Source organism: Salmo trutta, chromosome 5 (assembly GCF_901001165.1).
Source record: "Salmo trutta chromosome 5, fSalTru1.1, whole genome shotgun sequence".
Taxonomy (NCBI): domain Eukaryota; kingdom Metazoa; phylum Chordata; class Actinopteri; order Salmoniformes; family Salmonidae; genus Salmo; species Salmo trutta.
The window spans coordinates 13311033-13332716 of NC_042961.1; the positions used below are offsets into that span (position 1 = coordinate 13311033).

The 21684-nt window shown below is 44.3% G+C and overlaps 1 protein-coding gene across 2 annotated transcripts in view; it reads right to left on the reverse strand.

The window, feature by feature from the left end:
* The window catches only part of LOC115193688 (ryanodine receptor 2), a 75760-nt gene that overhangs the window by 35958 nt on the left and 18118 nt on the right, over positions 1-21684 (reverse strand). For both annotated transcript variants that reach the window (XM_029752597.1, XM_029752596.1), the window contains exons 25-57: positions 20894-21041; positions 20489-20697; positions 20140-20314; positions 19834-20042; positions 17594-17916; positions 17340-17454; positions 15833-15993; positions 15503-15662; positions 15193-15279; positions 14763-14989; positions 13650-14541; positions 13324-13524; positions 11251-11356; positions 7452-7595; positions 7051-7327; positions 6694-6808; positions 6470-6602; positions 6190-6293; positions 5911-6046; positions 5611-5797; positions 5200-5308; positions 4719-4839; positions 4257-4426; positions 3518-3738; positions 3239-3329; positions 2986-3126; positions 2502-2665; positions 1979-2057; positions 1699-1785; positions 1407-1544; positions 1032-1109; positions 864-939; positions 458-581 (exon numbers count right to left, since the gene is read on the reverse strand). In XM_029752597.1, the coding sequence (XP_029608457.1) occupies positions 458-581; positions 864-939; positions 1032-1109; positions 1407-1544; positions 1699-1785; positions 1979-2057; positions 2502-2665; positions 2986-3126; positions 3239-3329; positions 3518-3738; positions 4257-4426; positions 4719-4839; positions 5200-5308; positions 5611-5797; positions 5911-6046; positions 6190-6293; positions 6470-6602; positions 6694-6808; positions 7051-7327; positions 7452-7595; positions 11251-11356; positions 13324-13524; positions 13650-14541; positions 14763-14989; positions 15193-15279; positions 15503-15662; positions 15833-15993; positions 17340-17454; positions 17594-17916; positions 19834-20042; positions 20140-20314; positions 20489-20697; positions 20894-21041 (5708 nt within the window). The remainder of the gene's footprint in view (positions 1-457; positions 582-863; positions 940-1031; positions 1110-1406; positions 1545-1698; positions 1786-1978; positions 2058-2501; positions 2666-2985; positions 3127-3238; positions 3330-3517; positions 3739-4256; positions 4427-4718; positions 4840-5199; positions 5309-5610; positions 5798-5910; positions 6047-6189; positions 6294-6469; positions 6603-6693; positions 6809-7050; positions 7328-7451; positions 7596-11250; positions 11357-13323; positions 13525-13649; positions 14542-14762; positions 14990-15192; positions 15280-15502; positions 15663-15832; positions 15994-17339; positions 17455-17593; positions 17917-19833; positions 20043-20139; positions 20315-20488; positions 20698-20893; positions 21042-21684) is intronic.

Sequence of the window (21684 nt, forward strand, 5' to 3'; positions counted from 1 at the left end):
GAATGCATTATAATCCTCAACGTCTCATCTTCCAAAATACATAGAGTGAACTAGAGTAAATACTACATAGAACTTTTTGCAAAAGTTGCACAATTAGCAGGAAGGATAGGGGCAACTTCTTGATCCTTGCGGTGCTCAAGTTCAGAATGGCTGTCAGTCAAAACCCATATAGCACTATGCAGACCCAGAGCTCTGACGTCATGTATAGCATGTTACTGTACAACCACTGCGTTCCAATTTAGGCGCTTATCAAATCAAATCACATTTTATTGGTCACATACAGTCACACACAGCAGATGTTATTGCAGGTGTATCGAAATGCTTGTGTTTCTAGATTCCACAGGGTCCAAATGTGCCATTTTCAACCTGTATACAGGTACAAGTGTAAAGGGCTACAGAACACTGACCACTGACCATTAGCATCAGTTGTCATAGTCATTGACAGCCAGTTCCTCACCTCCACACTGTGTATCCGTTCAGCTGGAAGAACTTCAGGACATCCTGGGCTTTCTCTCTCAGTTTGGCTTTCTCCTTGGTAGGGAGGGTATCATAGGGCACCAGCGTAGAATGACCCCCTCCCCCTGGAGTAACAAATTGGATCAAAGTATAATAGATTAACGTATATGAAATTCAGAAAGGATAGCCAGCGCATTTGAGAGAATTTACCAGTCTTTTTCACATAAGCATTTATTTGAGATGAAGAGTCATTATGTAGATTAATCATTCTGCACAGGGCTTTGCTTCAGAACACTGAGTAACTTTTTGGCCTGGTTTCAAGTTGCCAGAGGTACACGAAATCACCTACAGTAGAGGCAAAACCCCTGTTAGAGCTTAATTCATCATGGTTTGTGATGAAATGCTACCTTTAGCATCCACTTCCTGCTTCTTCTTCCTGGACCAGGTGTTATGGTAGTTCTCAGCCAGCAATTCAGTCACAGACTGAAGGAAAGTGTAAAACAATCAGTTATTTTACAGTCAATAACAATAATCCTAATTGTATATGAATACAGTATGTCTATGTCCTGACTTACACACTGGTCCCATGAGAGTGTCACACTGCTCATGTCCATTGGCTTGGGGGTGAAGGTTGATGCTCCTTCAAACGACAGCTAAACCGCAGAGACAGAGACATGCATTCATTTACATCTTTTTATGCATCCATTGCAATAGTTCAGTAAATTCAGTGTGAATGAAAGCAACAGCAACAACAAATGGGAACAACATCTACAACAACAATACGGACAGTACAGCTGCTCAGTTTCAAAGAAGAACGCAAGGAAGGAAGAAATGCAACAGATGGGAAAAAGTCAACAGATTCATATCAGAGCAGGACTTAAACAAGGTAATGCCAACAGTGCTGTGTGAGGTCCTATGGATTCAGGTCCTATAATACTGTAGTACTTTACCTGTCCAGCCTGGGAGATGCGGCGTGAGCAGGTGAGTAGGCCAAGGCCATCGCCCTCTTTAGTTCTCTCTATGGTCCAGCCAAAGGCCAACATACTTCGCACGGTCTCCTTTACAGACCAGCGATACGCCTCTTTGTCCTGAGGAAAACCAATGTGACAGTAGCAGGATGATAAAACTTTGGAACTGCAATACGTTCACGACAGACAAATATTAGACAAATTGATATTTTATTCGAAATATCCATCAAATCCTAAAACAAACAGTACTCTGTATGTTGTAGCTTAGACCTACCCTCTCAGCAAGAGCTCTGTAAGGCTTCAGGAGAGGGTGTACTTTGGTCTTTTCACAGAGCTCCCCATGGACCCAGCCATTGGCAAACTGAGACATAGGAAAGATAAACATACATAATTAATCATATACAGTATGATATTCCTATACACACACAGCATAATCTTCTTCATACACAGCAGTTCACATATTACATAGAATGACAGTGTCCACAGAGTTCTTGTACAGTACACATTTTAAACTCAAAGCTAATATACTCATAGTAAACACAAAGCTCAGTTACCTTGTCCATTGACCACTTCTCATGGGTGTGTTCTGCATATTTATTCACCACAAACTCCAGTTTCTCTGGTACTGACACACTAATAACGGGGAAAAATAATCACTTTATAACACATATCAGAACAATATAATATATAAAATGCTCTTTAAATGGACATATATATTTTATATATATAGAGGGCGACAGGTATCCTAGCGGTTAGGAGCGTTGGGCCAGTAACCGAAAGGTTGCTGGTTCAAATCCCCGTGCCGAATAGGTGAAAAATCGGTCGATGTGCTCTTGAGCAAGGCACTTAACCCTAATTGCTCCAGGGTCGCCATCAATAATGGCTGATCCTTGGCTCTGACCCCACTCTCAGGGGAAGTAAGATATGCAAAAAACAAATGTCCAATTCACATGTGTGAAATAGGACAAATGTAAGCACCCACTTAATTATTATATATATTATATATACATTTAAAGAGCATTTCCACAAGAGAGGAGATGAATAATGGTATCACTAAGGTTCTAGCCACAGGCTCACTTGGAGGTGTCTACAGGCTGGGGGTCAAAGTGTCCCTGTGCATCCATGGAGGGGTGTCTCTCCATCCAGGCTACACAGCCAGGGTCCATGTGGTCAGGAGGGAGGGCTCCAGCTGCAGCTGCCAGACACTGCAGAGCCAGCCTGGAGAGCTCAGCGTCATAGTGCTGTTTAGGAGAGGAGACAAAGAGATGAACAAACACATGCCTTGGGGCTACACAGGAAAAGACATACGTAATATAAATCATAGACTGGGTGGGTTAGTGTGGGCAGTAGCAATAACACTTGGTCTGAAAACAAACCCCATGCCCCCTCCAATATCCAATAGATGTTTATAGATATGAAGGGATCCAATTACAATATGACTTATCCTTCAAATAGGCTTTTCGGCGCTCCCATTGTAGGCTATTGCTTACACTCATCCCATTACTTCTGTTAACATCAAATGGTTGTTTTGAAACAGGCTGAGGAGTTGGTCCAACTGTACCTTCCTGGACAGAGCATTGAACACTCCCCAGAACAACTTCCTGGAGAGGTGAAGCTCCTCCTCTGAGGCGGAGCCCAGGTGCCCCAAACCTCCAATCAGACAATAGTACTTCCAGCTCTGCTCATAGTGATTGGTCAACAGCTGGAAGGAGGGAGTGGCGAAAGTCAATTTCTTCAGAAATGTCGTATATGTCCAAATAGACACATACATTACACGGCCTGTGTATGTGTGTGACTACTATTATATAACTAACCTTGAGTGGTATTTTAGTGTGGTTTGTCAGAAGGGGCACATCAAAAACAAGCCGTCGGAGTAGAGGTTGCATCATGGACGGCCTGAGCTTACTGAGGACACAAGCAGAAACACATACACAGAAATAGAATATGCACCGACAATTCCCTTTGAATTACATCTGATTCTAAATAACTGCTCCTGTTCTGCCTCTATGGTAGAGAAGGTGTGCAAGTGATAGAGGAGAGAAGTGAGCTGTGTGGAGAGACTATAATAATATTAGTTCCTCCATGTCCCCCACCTGCATATGGCCAGCATGCAGTCCTCAATGGCGTCTCTCTGGGCCTTGGTGAGGCTGAGGGCCCTGGACAGGCGGTAGACGGCCTGGAGGAGAGCATCCACCAGCGGCCCCTGGCCCTCTGTCCCAGAGAACAGGCTGGAGCACTTAGTGAGCAGGGGCAGCACAGCCGTACATAGGTACCTGTTCAGTGCCAGGGCCATGTCTGTGGCACTCAGATCAGTCTGCAGGGAGAGGAGCAGCCAGGTGAAATTTAGTTTACAGAAGTGTCAGGACCAAAAAGAGAGGGGCAGTTTTTGCCTAGGGGAGGCAAAAAAGACAGAGAAAAAAGGGTTTGATCCATAAAAGTCTGACAGTCAGAAATGGAGAGGGATAGGACATTGAAGACTAGTAAGAATGAGTGGAAGGGGGAGTGAATGAGTGAGTGAGTGAGTGAGGAAAAATGCAGTGGGTAAGGTAACACTGCCCCACCATGTTCGTTAGTAGACACTACAGAGCCTAGATCTCCAACACTAACCCTAACTCAAATCTCGTGAATGTATTAATGGTGCACGTCATCTGCATTACAGGAAAAATCCTTGTGATGTGATAGTCTCACTCTTTGTCCCACAATGTGCAGTGGCTGAACACTCCAATGGGGTTATAGTGAATCACTCCAGTGGTCATTCCTGTAGGTCCCTCAGGTTCATAACAGTGGACCATTCCAGTGGTGCTGTGTCAGTATGGTCAATATCTCCCTCACTGTGTCCAGCGAGGCCGCAGCCTGCAGGTCTGGCAGGAAGCCCACTTCCAGCAGGTGGAGCAGGAAGTTCTGGTCCCAGATGCCATACACACGGTCCAGGAACAGCACCATGGCTGCCTTGTGGTCCGGGCAGAACACAGTGGATGGGTCTGGTTCGACTACGGTGCCATCTGGATAAATGACAAGCACAGAAGGAGATTTGGACAATCATTTCACCACATTATATTTTGGCTAATTATAAATGGTGGTTCTGTAATACATGCTTGGCGAGCCGTCTCAAAACTTGAGCCAACTTAACCCCAGGCTAATTGCTACCATATAACAGAGAAAGCACCAGCAGGAGGATGAGACTAGAACAAACTTATCTGAAGAAAAAAATATATATATATGTAAACAGTACAAGCTGCAAAGATTTGGTTTACAACCACATAAGACTATAGTGCCTTCTCACAGAGGACTGACCTTTTGCTAGAGAGGGGATTTGGAAGGGGATGCCGATGACTCCCTCCAGGTCCTGGATGGGGATGAGGGACCTCAGGATGGCCCGGATACGGATGGCCTCGCCCTTCCCAGCATGGATCAGCTGGACAAACATAATCAAGTCAAAGTGATCAGCTTTATTGGTCTTTTATTCTTAAGCTTTGACATTCATTCCAATGTCTTCAAAAACATTAGAGAAACAGCCAACGTCAAATGATCTAGCTGTCAGGTAATGTGCAGCACATGACACAGACACATGACACAAATGACACAGTTGCCAGAGGTACACATATGACACAGACACAAATAAAGCTTGTTAACCCATAAGGTTTGGATTATTCTGCAGTGTCAATCACTGCATGGACAATCAATGTAGCCCCAGGGAACTTTTTCGAGTCCTACATTAGAGCACTAGTCTATTGGACTATTGACAGGGTCCCATCAGGAGGTTAAACAGACTAACGTGCATCTCCGGGGCACAGCGGCCCAGCAGGTCGATGAGGGCGGAGTAGAAGGTCATGATGGAGTGGCCCATGTGGATTATGTCATCCTCCTCATCCTGCAGCACGTTCCTGTGTGGGCGGGGAGAGAGAAGTGTTTACATGACTCTGTGCTGTGCAACATAATGATTTTACTCATGTTTAAAAGTCAGTTGACATAACTTGATGCCTTATTGAATCAAGCTGAAGAGGGGACGGTCAAATTATATATATATATATATATATATATATATATATATATATATATATAAAATGTGTCTTCTAATTGTGTGTGGGGAAGCCTATCTTCTTTTTGCTGACCAGTAGGAAAACCAAACGTCACTGGTTTACTAGGGCAAAAGACTTGTTCTTCCAGTGTTCCCTTTCTAACTCACAGTGTTCTGTTGGACTCGTAGGTCGTGGAGGGTCCGTCCATAGACAGGTCCTCTGAGATCCTGATAGCTTCCTCCATGGCTGCCAGGAGACCATCGCCACCCTCACCTCGCAGGGCGGGGCCAAAACACTCCGGACGGCGAATCAGCAGCCTCACCACCAAGTAGGCATTCTCCTCCACACTCTCCCCTGTCAGGAATCGACTGATTATTAGCCTAATTTCTACTCTGTCGTCTAGCTGTTATCAGTCATGAACTACATCTACAGTTAGAGTATCTGTATAGTCAGTTGTAAAAGGTTACCGTTGCAGAAGACAGCAAAGCGTAGGAAGTCCAGGTAGCGTTCCCCCTCCACAGGGTTCCAACCAATGTCAGGGTAGCCTTTAGACACCAGCATGCGACAACTCTGTAGACCACAGCCTGCCAAGTACTGCACCACCTACAGAGACACAGAGGACAGAGAGAGAGAGAAGAATGTTAAAGGACAGAGCTGAACAGACTTAAGAGGGTATCATACTGTATGCAGTCAGGGACAGAAAAAAGATTGAGGGAGATAAAGAAGGAGGAACAGATCTTTCTCACTTTTTCCAGGTCTGGTTCCCTCAGGGCCAGGGCCAGCTCATTGTTGTCCATGACAGAGGCAGCTGCCACATCCAGAGGGGTGGCTCCACGCATTGACGGAGATGCTAAGGAGATCACACTAAACATATTTAAATCCTCACTGGGATAATTAAAAAATAATAATAATAAGTATAAGGCTTACAGTGTTGCTGATTTGCTGTTGCTGACACTGGGAAACATACAGAGAGAATGACATCTCAAGTTACTGTTGATAGTAATCATATAGTCTTCCACAGCTCACCTAGGCCAACACTGCTATTATCCAACAAGTAGCTGAGGTGCTCGAACATGGACCCTTGATTGTGCCTACTGATGCGACAGAAGTAACAAAGGAAGCGACAGCAATGGGCCACCATCTTAGGAAAGGTGATCTCCTAAAGAAGCAGAGAGAACAACTCGCAGTTAATTCACTTTTCTCACAATGGACACATTCATTATTTTCGATACATATCACATCAGTCTCACCTTGGTCTCTCCTTCCCCCAGGACATTCACCATCACCTCCATGACCGTCTCGTGCATCCCCAGAACCCTCATCAGGTTGGGGTGCTGGTAGAACACCTTGTTGTTCATTATGTCTCTGCACAGGAAATAAACAATGGAGGGGTTCAGTGCCAGGGCTGAAGATTGGTGAACAGATATTATGAATGTGTTTCTGGGCTCAATGTTGCGATCACATTTTTAGAAGTAAATTAAATTACATTTGAACATTTCCACAGAACAGAGTTTGTATTATGAATCGAGACATGGTTTAGCTTGGCATTTAAGTAGCGAGGCAAGAGTAGAGCTAGTAGAGAACTAGCAGTAGTTCTCCATTCGTACCCCAGTCCCCGGATCATGAGTCTCTCCTCCTCCTTGCCCATGCGGACGCGGAGCAGAGAGCGAATCTGCACCAGAGAGGCCAGCAAGGCCATGGTGTCCTCCACTGACACCTGGCTGATGGTGTAGGCCTTGTGGAGGGGAGTGCCCATCTGGCCCCCCAAGCCCTCGTACTGCCGGTGCAGCAGAGAGAACATGGCCCTGACCAGACCTGGGTTCTCTATCACACACTCCTGGGCCCAGCGCACCACCGTGTCAGAGATGAGCTGCTGAAGAGTCACTATGGGGGAGAGACAATGATGACTGTTAGTAGCCTACTTCTAGCTTGACCATACAAAAAGCATCCTTAATGTTGTGTCTTAAGCTTCACCCCCCCCCCCCCCCAAATGTGGAGCTTGGCTCACTGGTATTCTGTGCTCTGTCTTCCTCTTCAGGATCTACAGATCTCCTCTTCAAGCCGATTACTCTCCCAACCAGGCTGAAGAGACGATCTTTGATGGAGCGATTGGAATCCTCCACAACCTCTGTGTCATGGTCAACTTCAATTCCTGCACATAGAGTGGCAAGAAACAATATGTGAACCCTTTGGAATTACCTGGATTTATGCATAGATTTGTCATAAAATTTGATCTGATCTTCATCTAAGTCACAACAATAGACAAACACACTCCGCTTAAACTAATAACAAATAAACAATTATACGTTGTGATAAAAAGTGTGATGAATAAAAACATATACCAATTTCATTTAAGGACCAAAAAACTGACAGCTGTGCCATATAAATTGCAAAATAGTTGGGAGGAGATTTTCAATATACCCATTCCATGGCACGTGGTTTATGAATTGATACGCAAAACAACGCCGGATTCAGAACTTTCCATTTAAATTACTATACAAAATTCTTGCAACCAATAGAATGTTATATATATGGGGGATACAATCTTCCCAGCTCTGCAGATTTTGCTGCGAGGAGGCAGAGTCATTAGATCATTTATTTTGGTACTGTCCATATGTAGCTCGTTTTTGGTCACAGGTCCAGGAATGGCTGAAGAATTGCAACATTTGCCTAGAACTAACTCTGCAGATAGCAAAACTGGGTGATTTGAAAAGCCATACTCAATCAATCAATCAATAATATAATAATAATTTTTGCAAAAATGTTTATTTTATTTTTATTTTTAATTTACAATCTGTAGAAGCTATGAGAATAGAAAGGTTCAGTACTTTTGTCAAGCATCACAGCACAGTTGAAAAATACATGGCAAATAGAAATCCAAAATGGATGATGTTAAGAGATAGATGGGAGGGATCGAATGGAGCTGAAGGGTGGGACTAATAACAACAAGATAACCAACGTAAAACACACAGGGTCTGTAAAATGTATATAGGTTCAGAAACGTTGTGAAATAGCACAGTTACAAATAGAAATCAAACTGGATGGACATCAGAAACAGAGGAAGGACTAAAAACAAACAAAATATAACTATTGTAAAACAGATTGTGTCTGTAAAATGTGTATAAGCTGTACAAACTGAAGGTAGAAGCCCAAGTCTTATTGTTTATTAGTTTACTCCAATTGGGGGAAGGGTGGTAGGGTTTGCTGGGAATAATAAAGGTATATTCTAAAAAAAGAGTATGTATGACTATATAGGTATGAGTATATGTGTATATGTATGCATATGTATACGTATATGGATATATATATTTACAAAAATATATATATGGGGGATTGAAAATGATGCAGATAATTACACTGATGGAAGAAACAATCTTTCCGCAATATTAAGCTGATCCACCCCTAAAAAAAATACTTAAAAAAAACAATTATACGTTTTCATGTCTTTATTGAACACACTGTGTAAACATTCACAGTGCAGGGTGGGAAAAGTATGTGAACCCTTGGATTTAATAACTGGTTGACTCTCCTTTTTGCAGCAATAACCTGAACCAAACATTTTTTGTAGTTGTGGATCAGACCTGCACAACGGTCAGAAGGAATTGTGGACCATTCCTCTGAAATAGTTCAGCAAAATTCTTGAACCGGTCTTTTGAGGTCATGCCACAGCATCTCAATCGGGTTGAGATCAGGACTCTGACTGGGCCACTCCAGAAGGCATATTTTCTTCTGTTGAAGCCTACTGTTGTTGATTTACTTCCTTGTTTTTTGTCATTGTCCTGTTGCATCACCCAACTTCTGTTGAGCTTCAATTGCCGGACAGATAGCCTTACATTATCCTGCAAAATGTACTTTGGAACTTGGGAATACATTTTTCCATCGATGATAGCAAGCTGTCCAGGCCCTGAGGCAGCAAAGCAGCCCCAAACCATGATGCTCCCTCCACCATACTTCACAGTGGGGATGAGGTTTTGATGTTGTGTGCTGTGCTGTGCCTTTTTTTTCTCCTCACATAGTGTTGTGTGTTCCTTCCAAACAACTCAACTGCAGTTTCGTCTGTCTACAGAATATTTTGCCAGAAGAGCTGTGAAACATCCAGGTGCTTTTTTGCGAACCTCAAATGTGCAGCAATGTTTTTTCTGGACAGCAGTGGCTTCTTCCGTGGTGTCCTCCCATGAACATCATTCTTGCTTGGTGTTTTACATATCGTAGACTCGTGAACAGAGGTGTTAGCATGTCCCAGAGATTTATGTAAGTCTTTAGCTGACATTCTAGGATTCTTCTTAACCTCATTTAACATTCTGCGCTGTGCTCTTGCAGTCATCTTTGCAGGACGGCCACTCCTAGGGAGAGTAGCAACAGTGCTGAACTCCAATTATAGACAATTTGTCTTACTGTGGACTGATGAACATCAAGGCTTTTAGATATACTATTGTAACCATTACCATCTTTATGCAAGTCAACAATTCTTAATCTTAGGTCTTTTGAGATCTCTTTTCTTCAAGGCATGGTTCACAACAGACAATGCTTCTTGTGAATAACAAACAAACATTTTGTGAGTGTTTTTTAAAAGGCAGGGCAGCTCTAACCAACATCTCCAATCTCGTCTCATTGATTGGACTCCAGGTTAGTTGACTCCTGACTCCAATTAGCTTTTGGAGAAGTCATCAGCCTAGGGGTTCACATACTTTTTCCAACCTACACTGTGAAAGTTTAAATGATGTATTCAATATAGACAAGAAAGATACAAGAATGTGTGTGTTAATCATTTATTCACACTGCGTTTGTCTATTGTTGTCACTTAGATGAAGATAAGATCACATTTTATGACCAATTTATGCAGAAATCCAGGTAATTCCAAAGGGTTCACATACTTTTTCTTGCCACTGTAGTAAGCCAACCAACAGAACATTGTATAAGGCATTGGAGAAATACATGTAAAAAAAAAAATTTAAACCCAGGAGATACCATTCCAGGTACCATACCATGCCCTTTCAAAGTCTCTAGAAAGCATAGTAGGACAAGTTAGTAACTGTATGCTCTCTTACACAAGCGTACGCTGTTGTATGACACCCCACCTGTTCAGGTTATTCTCTATGACCTACCACAGTGAGTCATGAGGACAGGAGTACAGTAGTCTAGATTGATCTGATACCTACCACAGTGAGTCATGAGGACAGGAGTACAGTAGTCTAGATTGATCTGATACCTACCACAGTGAGTCATGAGGACAGGAGTACAGTAGTCTAGATTGATCTGATACCTACCACAGTGAGTCATGAGGACAGGAGTACAGTAGTCTAGATTGATCTGGTACCTACCACAGTGAGTCATGAGGACAGGAGTACAGTAGTCTAGATTGATCTGATACCTACCACAGTGAGTCATGAGGACAGGAGTACAGTAGTCTAGATTGATCTGATACCTACCACAGTGAGTCATGAGGACAGGAGTACAGTAGTCTAGATTGATCTGATACCTACCACAGTGAGTCATGAGGACAGGAGTACAGTAGTCTAGATTGATCTGATACCTACCACAGTGAGTCATGAGGACAGGAGTACAGTAGTCTAGATTGATCTGGTACCTACCACAGTGAGTCATGAGGACAGGAGTACAGTAGTCTAGATTGATCTGGTACCTACCACAGTGAGTCATGAGGACAGGAGTACAGTAGTCTAGATTGATCTGGTACCTACCACAGTGAGTCATGAGGACAGGAGTACAGTAGTCTAGATTGATCTGATACCTACCACAGTGAGTCATGAGGACAGGAGTACAGTAGTCTAGATTGATCTGGTACCTACCACAGTGAGTCATGAGGTCCTGGTGGAAGTCCAGCAGCTGCTCTCTGATGTCCTCTGGACACGGACAGTCCCCCTGCTCCTCTCTGAAGCCCAGTAACATGTTGATCTGCGTGGATGGGAGTAGAGGAGATACAATAATGCTCCAGAAGAAAAATATCTTATTATATCATTTTACACTTTGTGGACAGAGATACAACTATGAACTACAACTGCCCCCCTGCATGAGAGCACCAGCTCTTCTGGACGACTGTGTGATCACGCTCTCCGTAGCCGATGTGAGCAAGACCTTAAACAGGTCAACATTCACAAGGCCGCAGGGCCAGACGGATTACCAGGACTGGCAAGTGTCTTCACTGACATTTTCAACCTCTCCCTGACCGAGTGTGTAATACCTACATGTTTCAAGCAGACCACCATAGTCCCTGTGCCCAAGAATGCGAAGGTAAACGGCCTAAATGGCTACCGCCCTGTAGCACTCACGTCGGTAGCCATGAAGTGCTCTGAAAAGGTTGGTCATGGTTCAAATCAACACCATCATCCCGGAAACCCTAGACCCACTCCAATTCGCATACCGCCCCAACAGATCCACAGATAATGCAATCTCAATAGCACTCCACACTGCCATTTCCTACCTGGACAAAAGGAACACCTACTGTGTGTGAGAACGCTCTTCATTGACTACAGCTCAGTGTTCAACACCATAGTGCACACAAAGCTCATCACTAAGCTAAGGACTCTGGGACTAAACAACTCCCTCTGCAAATGGATCCTGGACTTCCTGACGGGCCGCCCCCAGGTGGTAAGGGTAGGCAACAACACACCTGCCATGCTGATCCTCAACACTGGAGCCCCTCAGGGGTGCGTGCTTAGTCCCCTCCTGTGCTCCCTGTTCACCCATGACTGTGAGGCCAAGCACAACTCCAACACCATCATTAAGTTTGCTGACGACACAACAGTGGTAGGCCTGATCACCAAAAACAATAAGACAGTCTATAGGGAGGAGGTCAGAGACCTGGCAGTGTGGTGCCTGGTAAACAACCTCTCCCTCAATGTGAGCAAGACAAAGAAGCTGATCGTGGACTATAGGAAAAGGAGGGCTGAACAGGCCCCCATTAACATCGAGGGGGCTGTAGTGGAGTGGGTCGAGAGTTTTAAGTTGCTTGGTGTCCACATCACCAACAAACTATCATGGTCCAAACACACCAAGACAGTTGTGAAGAGGGCACGACAACACCTTTTCCCTCTCAGGAGACTGAAAAGATTTGGCATGGGTCCTCAGACCCTCAAAAAGTTCTACAGCTACACCATCAAGAGCATCCTGACCGGTTGCATCACTGCCTGGTATGGCAACTGTTCGGCATCCGACCGTAACGCACTACAGAGGGTAGTGCGTACGGCCCAGTACATCACTGAGGCCAAGCTTCCTGCCATCCAGGACCTCTATACTAGGCGGTGTCAGAAGAAGTCCCCAAAAAATTGTCAAAGACTCTAGTCACCCAAGTCATAGACAGTTCTCTCTGCTACCACACGGCAAGTGGTACAGGAGCGTCAAGTCTAGGTCCAAAAGGCTACTTAACAGCTTCTACCCCCAAGCTAAAAGGCTGCTGAACAATTAATCAAATGGCCACCCCAACTATTTACATTAGCCCCCCCCCCCTTTGTTTTTACACTGCTGCTACTCACTGTTTATTATCTATGCATAGTCACTTTACCCCTACGTACATGTACAAATTACCTCAACTAACCTGTACCTCCACACATTGACTCGGTACCGGTACCCCCTGTATATAGCCTCGTTATTCTTATGTAATTTTATTGTGGTACTTTTTATTTTATTTTATTTAGTAAATATTTTCTTAACTCTATTTCTTGAACTGCATTGTTGGTTAAGGGCTTGTAAGTAATCATTTCACGGTATTCGGCGCATGTGACAAATAAAATGTGATTTGATTTGAACAAAAAGTCTCTCTCAGTGTCTATTTTGTATTCAAGTTATTTCATCCCTCCAATAATCCTAGCCACTTAGACCAGCTGTGTACATTTCCCTCAGCAGTCTCCTCTCTGACCCCTGACCTGTTCTTGTGGCGGGGAGCGGAACTCCTTGGTCTTGCGGGCGGTGAGGGCAGCAGACATGTGGAGAGCCTGTATCACCTCGTTGTAGCGGAAGCGCTGGTTCTCCTGCAGGTACCCCACGAAAGTGTCTGAGAAGGCCACCACCGCCTCCACCCTGTGACGCACCTGACAGTCACACAGGTATTGGAACAGGTGGCAGATCTGGACAGAGAGGGACGGGAACTCATGTCAAGTCATTCAATTTTTCTATTGACAAAGAAGACAGATCATGTACCACAAAGGAAAACATCAGATCCAAAATCAAGGTATTTCTTCCTAAAGTGTACCTCAAGTTTGACAGCTTCTGGTAGCTTCATCTGAAGCAGTCCTTTTGTTGGAAGCTTTGGAATTTTCCTCCTTTTGTCCCCCTCCCTCTCCATCACACTTTCCCTATCACTATCTGGCACATTTTCATCCTCCTGGTCTTCCTCTTCCTGCTCCTGCTCCTCCTCTTGGGAACAATCTGCAGGTCGGGAGAAGACTCCAGGCTCGATCAGTGTCAGCACCTTCCCTAGGTCCTCGTCCCCAAACAACCCCATCACCAGCAGGGTGTGGAACAGCCGAAATAGGGGCACCAGCAGCAGCTCAATGCTGCCCCCTTCAGGATCCCTCACATCCTGCCCCACAGCCCACACAGCCTCAGTCAGCATCTTCCCTGTCAGGTCCTTCAGAAGTTCCAGTGGGATCTCTGGGCTGTCTATATGAATGCCTTCCCCAGTTGCAACCACACCATCACCACAAGTATCACCATTGACTCCCATGCCATCTCCTCTGATGAAGCAGGGGGAGGTGAAGTGCATCCGGGGTCTGAGGGAGGTGCTGAGGCCCATTCTGGGAACCCACTGGGGGCTTCGACTAGCCCTGGGGCTGGGGTAGAGGGTGATGGCCCTGGTCTGCTCCGTCATGGGGACGATGTACTCGTGGTTCATAGCGAGGCGGGCCGTGGCGTGAGTGCTGAGGTGCACCTGGCCCAGGAGGTGGTAGAAGGCAGAGCGGAGCGGCCCGGGGAGGCGGGGGCTCTGAATGGCATAGAGGAGCTGTGATTGGTCCAGGTGGCTGCAGAGGGCGTGGCCCACACGAGTATTGCCCAGAGCACAGAGGGCAGAGTAGAGGAGCAGGGTGTGGTGATGGAAAGACAGAAGGTCACCTAACTCAGAGAGTTCCAGGATGTCCACACACCTACAGGGGGAGAGATAAATAGCATGACCTAAATGCAATGTAAAAAAAGCTCAGGTGTACCCATTAAAATGTTGGGAGCATATTTAGAGTGTGCAACTTTGTTTCTTTTTAAGTGCAATGTTACAATGTGTCTTTGCTTTGACAGTAAATTCATTCCTGACTCAATACATTCCTCCTGGAAAGCTCTGAGGCATTAGTAAATATGACCTTTGACCTCTGACCTGTTCTCCTCTGGGATGAGCAGGGTCATGACCTGCAGGGGCTCTAAGCACTGGACCCGCCAGCCGAGACGGTCATCAGGGTGGGCAGCCTGCACCCTCAGGGTGTGGTCTGGTACACGGGTCCAAAGGATGGGCGACAGCACCTGCACCTGCAGCCTGGGGGGACACTGGGGCATAGCATTCCTCCTCTGGCTCCTGAACAGACCCGCTGACAGGGGCAGCATGTTCTGAACAGAGAATAACACAAGGTTTTTCATTCATGACAATGTTAAGTAACCCTGTGGATGCGGTAGCAGTGCCATTATGGTAATATATATTTTTAAACAGTATGGACATGCATTGGGGATTGTATAGTATTGTAAACAACACATTTGAAATTGGACAAACAGAGTCATCACAGTGTGACCAATGAATAAAGCATTTAGGTTACCTTTACGCGCCCTAGCTCAAACTGGAACACATTGGAGCTGTTGGCCTTGGCAAAGACTGCAGGAAACAGCCTAGTGCTGGGCTCCACCTGGTTGATAGCAGTTTGGTCAGTTAATAAGAATAGCTCAGAGACACATTCTATCATATCCCAACTGGTAGGGACTTCTCTTTATAAATCAACCTATTGACAAAACACAAATTCACATTAAATACTAATGACTAATATGTATTTGCTTTGGGAGCCTTCTTCTCCTTGTCACAGCAACATTGTCTTTGCAACATTGTTAGTTACCTTTAACAGTTGACTTTACCTGAAAGAAGGTCCCCAGCTCCATGCCGTTGGAGCTGAATGTTAGCAGTCCAGTGGTGGTGTCTATCAGACAGCCTATGGCCAGGCCTGCACTCCTCCTGCTCTGCCCCAGGCCTGTGCTCTCTCCGGCACACACCATGTAGCAGTTACTACGTTTCACACTGACATACAGAAATACAAGGTGGGAATGTCAAAATCTAACTTTAGTCTGAAAGCATTATTGTAATAATAATACAGTGATTGTAAAACACTTTTTAAACATTATGAACAAAACATGTCTAGAGAAAATGTAGACACAAAATGATGTTGCTTTGTCCCTTATTGAACCGACCTCTCATGGACCTTGCCCATGTCATCTCCGAGGGTGACGGTCACTGTGCGGATCTTTTCCAGGTCAAAGGTCAGCTGGTGCTGGTGGAAGTCAGAGGTGACCCAGCCCACCCAGACAGTGGAAGGGTCCTGACCAGGTAACACCCTCACTGAGTAATAGTACTGTGGAAGATTACAGGGAGTTACTGATTTTCTTTAACAAATGCCCTCAATTGACTTTGCTATCTTTACCCCTTTCATACACAGACAAAAATCAAACTATTTTACCATGCCTGCTTCTTTTTACCTTTACATCTGAAAGCGGTAGGGGGTACAAAACATGGAAAAATAATACCCACCTAAAGACCTAGTCTTGATTCCTGCATTTTCACAGGCCCGGTTACCAAAATACAGCTATCGGGGCTGTGTGAATGGTTCTCTGCTTTCTGCAGGTAAATTCATTAACACGTTCATTGTTTAACACCTCCCTAATTTCAAATGCAAACAGACTCTCTGGTTTAACAACACCCCCCACCCCTCCCAATTTGCCAGTTACCCACTGATATGTATAAAAGTCACTCAGTCACTGATTTCCTCCTCCCTAATTTCAAATGCAAACAGACTCCATGGTTTAACAACACCCCCCACCCCTCCCAATTTGCCAGTTACCCACTGATATGTATAAAAGTCACTCAGTCACTGATTTCCTCACGCCAGGATTACTGTAACTCTTTGTATACCTGTCTCAGTCAAAACTCACTCCAACGTCTACAATTAGTTCAAAACGCTGCTGCTCGGCTTTTAACAGGCACTAGGTCATTTAACCATATCACACATATTTTAGCTCCTCTATACTACCAGTCACTTTTAGAATAGATTTTAAAATGGTATTAATCACATTTAAGGCTAGGCTTGGTTTAGCTCCATCCTATATCTCAGATCTGTTATCTCCCTACGAGCCAGGACACAGCGTGAGATCCTCTGGCAGGGCACTGTTAACCATGACATGATACATTCTCTCATGTCAACCATACAGCCCACCACTTCACCACTATGCCAGGGCCAACCCAGGGGCTCACCAACCTGGTGACACCTCTAGGCCTGTGTGAAAACTAAAGGAGACCTGTCATTTTCCATTAGGGCCCCTAGACTTTGAAATGGTCTGCCAGAGGAGATCAGGCTTGCAGATTCAGTGCCTCTTTTTATCTCCCTGCTGAAGACACTTTTATGAAGATGCTTGATTTCAATGTATGATTTTAATTACATATCTTTTTTTCTCCTTTTGTTTTTGTTTCTTTGTTAGTATTTTTAATTTTATTGTATTATTTTATGATGTGAATCACTTTGTTGCCTGTATTGAAAAGCGCTACACAAATAAAGTTATTATTATTAAAGGGGTATACCTGCAAGAAAGTGGTTCATAAGGGGCTGTTTGAAAGGGAATCATTAAAACATTGCCTTATATTTTTGTACAGGTAATATACCACATATTCAGTCTGAAATGGGTAAAAATAGTTGAAGAGTATTACCGTAGTGGACTGGGCCAGATGGTCATAGTCGTCTTTGTCAGCATGAACCTCCTGCAGTAGACGGGCAGATGAGTGGCTTTTGTTCAACTCTGGTTTGGGTTTCTTCAACATGAACCTAGGTGCACACATACACAGATTGACTTTTATAAAAAAATGCATATCAACACCATGAAATGCGAGCATTTTTCCCTCTGAAAATGTTCCGAAACCATTATACAGTATATGTATTGTTTGTCATAGCCTGGTCTCCCTACCGTTGTTTGAGTTTGGATGTTTTATCATGGCTGTAGTCCTTGTGGTTAAGCTCATCCCTGGAGCCAGTGTAAACATGAGCTGATTTCAGCAGCATCTCAAAGTCAGAGTCCACCTCAAACTCCTGCAGGTCTTTCCTGGCTGTGGAGACACTGCTGCTGATAGGTAGAGTAGCACCTACTGGTCTGGAGAAGGCCTCAGCACACTCTATAGGCATACTGAGTCTGTAGAACCCCATGTCACTGCCACAACTCTGGGGCCCCAATGACCTCTGTGTTACCTTTAGGCACGGTGGGCTCTCAGTGGACCCAGTGATTCTTGTCACCTTGTAAAACAAGACAACTTATAGAATTATATGCACATTTCTACAACTAGACCTGTGCTACTAAATATAATGGTAAGATTAAACTACCTTGTACATGCTTGTAGTCGAGAGATTGACCCGTACAGTACTGAGGGGTATACTACAAAGCAAGATCAATGACTTGAATAAATATTCTGAAATAACTTTCAATTTTTTAGAAAGATGAGCTTGAAATGGGCAAGGTCTAATTGACTGAAAAACCAAACACATACAGTATTTAAGTTTAACTTTAGTCAGTAGGAATCAAATCTAGGGCTGTCCCCAACCCCCAAAAATCTTTGTTGACCTAGAGTCATCTGTTCTTTCGACCAATCGATTGGTCAAAATGTTTAAACGCGCATTTTTCCCTATATAGACACACCCTATGTGTTTTAATAAAATCAACTATTGTAGGCTACTGAGCAAGTCTGATGCTTTAAGCACACTGTGATTAAATAATTAAGACACACAAATGACTCGAGGGAGACAGAGATCAAGATAGCCTAACCAGAAGAAAAAAAACCTGTTCCTCCCACTGCTGCTGGCTTTTGCAGATTCTGCTGTTACGCTCCTGCTGTTATGCTCCTAATAAGCGACACCAGGGGACGGCAACCTTTTCCATTTGGAGTGCCAATTTATCTTACCATTTCTACCGATCTGCGTACCAGTTATGACTTTTATATGCACATTTTTGTGGAACAGTTTCATTTAATTTATAATAGTCTTCGTATCTCAACATCATTATCATGTGGTTAATCAAAATTCTAAAAGTAACTTCTATTGCCATCTTTGTAAAAATAGCCTACATAAAGCCAACAAATAAAAACATTGCATTCTACAGGTTGAAATTATCCTGCTATGAATCACATTGGCTACGCATGGACTGTCTGCACAGAACTTGAAACATTTTATCAACTATTAACTTTGGTCAGGCCTGAAGCTCATGCTAGCAAACTTGCAACATTGTATAAAATATTCTGTGCCCTCAAGAGTTTCTCTTCCAGTGAGCTCCAGACAGACACAGCTGTAGGCTATTTGCGCAAGGTTTAAATAGTAATCAGGTAGGCCTATTTTATGAAGTTTCCACCGGATCAGAGCATTACATTTTTTCCCCTCCTTTCACACTGAGTGGTTATCGAAAGAGAGCTGGAAAGATTTTTTAAATAGGCTACATTGAGGAACTATTGTCATTCTCAATGGATGTAAAAACAGACATAATTTACTGAGTTAGGACAATCAGAAATACTATCAGATCCTTAAATGGGCACATTTGTAGGCTACATTTGCACGCAGGCCTGGTAGCCTAGATCTACTTCTATGTATAATCAGGTGAACGTCCTTACTCAACATTGACAGGACTGCTACAAACAGCCTAAACTCCTAAATTGAATGAAATAAACCAAAACGTGTTCCTCACAAGTGTAGCCTAGTTTGTGCAGTCCGCAAACAACGAATCCACTCCGACAATGACAACGGTAAAAGACTGTAATAATAAATATATTGAATCCATTAACAGAAATGACTGTAAACAAACAAACATTGTAGATTAGAAATGATGTGAACTGTACTACTGGTGATACTGGTGTGCCATCTCCATGGCCTCCAAAATGCATTAGTCCATTGAGACAGGCGTGAATAAGAGAGGTGTCTCATGTGCCATAAAAAAAACATATATTTTAGACTGCTCAACAACAAAAAAACCTAGGTCGACCAACAGCCTATCGACCAAACAATCGACCAGTCGACTAAATGGGGTCAGCCCTAATCAAATCAATAGTTATTTCTGGTTGTTCAGTTGTTTCTGGTTTACCAAAGTTAGCCGGCTAACTCAATGATCCTGCTTTGTAGTATACCCCCCTGGTTCAGGTCAGGTTGGCTTGTGGATGTGTGGTGACTAACCTGTATGCTATCATGGTCTGTCTGTACAGGGATGAACTGTGGTTGTCTCCAGCTCATCCACAGGGCTGGGTCTCTGGCCATGTTGACAGCAAATGGCTTATAACCTTCCAGTAGGCCGCACACTGTGAAGTAACACAGCGAGGCCACGTCACGGCCCAGATTCAGCCTGGCCTTCTGGTTCACCCCGAGACTACACACAGGGAGGAAGCCTAGCAACAACAGGAACAGGGGGAGGAGGGAAAACCATCAGGTCAACACATCAAAATGGTGTTTATGAGGTAGAAGAGATTGACCAAATTAACAAACCCTGGTTGATGTCAAAGTCCTTGGCAGCCAGCTCTGATCCGCGGTCGTTCAAAAGCACCTCTCCATTGAGAGTGACCATCATGGTGCATTCTCCCATGTCAACCATACAGCCCACCACATCACCACTCTGCCAGGGCCGACCCAGGGGCTCACCTCCCTGGTGACACCACTGGGCCTGTGTGTGAGAGACAGAAGTGAGCAATTGCAAGAGACCTTACCAATGGCTACATGCCAAGCTGTGTGTAATGTCCAATTCATGACTCGCTTCTAACGGTGGGAGCTTATCTATGTATCCTAAACAATATTATTGATTACAGCATGTCACCAGTAGTCATTTCAGTCTTCTCACCTTGGAGCCGTCAAACACAAAAGCCTGCATGTCTGATCCTAGTTCCCCATTCGGTGTGCAGTGGGGACGAGCCCAGCCTACCCGCATGTCCCCTGCCGTCACCGCCTCAAACTCAAAGTACCACTTCCCCCTGGTCACAGCATACGACTTGTCTGCCCTGAAGACCCTGAACTTCTCAGCCGCTGTGTGACATGGATCTGGCATAACACCTGAAATCCAAAGGAGTAACAGCACAGAAATACTAGCATATAAGAGACAATTCTTTAAGCAGTACAACACAGGATAGTATGACAAATTTTCCACCACACAGCACATTAAAATAACCTTTGAATAATTATTAGAGGTGTACAAGATTATACTAATGATTAAAATCATTGCTATAGTGGAACGTGAATTCATCCATACCTCTGTCCTGGTCCAGGGGCTCCAGACTGTAGCCGTAGCACAGCAGGGTGCACACGGCCTCCCTCACACCGTCTCTGCCAGATTGTCTGCTCCTCTCATCCAGCAGGCTGTAGGGCACCAGGTGGGGGCTCCGCTTGGCCTTCACATCCTAGAAAAAACAGAGAGAATGAATTAGCACTCATTACCACTATATTACTATCACATACACTGAGTGTACAAAACATTAGACTGACCAGGTGAATCCAGGCGAAAGCTATGATCCCTTATTGATGTCACTTAAATCCACTTCAATCAGTGTAGATGAAGGGGATGAGACAGGTTAAAGAAGGATTTTCAAACCTTGAGACAATTGAGACATGGATTGTGTATGTGTGCCATTCAGAGGGTGAATGGGCATGACAAAATATTTAAGTGCCTTTGAATGGGGTATGGTAGTAGGTGCCAGGTGCACTGGTTTGAGTGTGTCAAGAACTGCAACGCTGCTGTTTTTTTTTTTTTTTTTTTTTTTTACATAACAGTTTCTTGTGTGTATCAACAACGGACCACCACCCAAAGGACATCCAGACAATTTGACCAAACTGTGGGAAGCATTGGAGTCAACATGGGCCAGCATCCCCGTGGAATGCTTTCGACACCTTGTAGAGTAGATGCCCTGACAAATTGAAGCTGTACTATGGGCAAAAGGTGGTGCTACTCAATATTAGGAAGGTGTTCTTAATGTTTTGTACACTCACTGTATAGACCAAACTAGTCTGCTCCTTCAAATCCTTCATCAAGACATATCAGGAAGG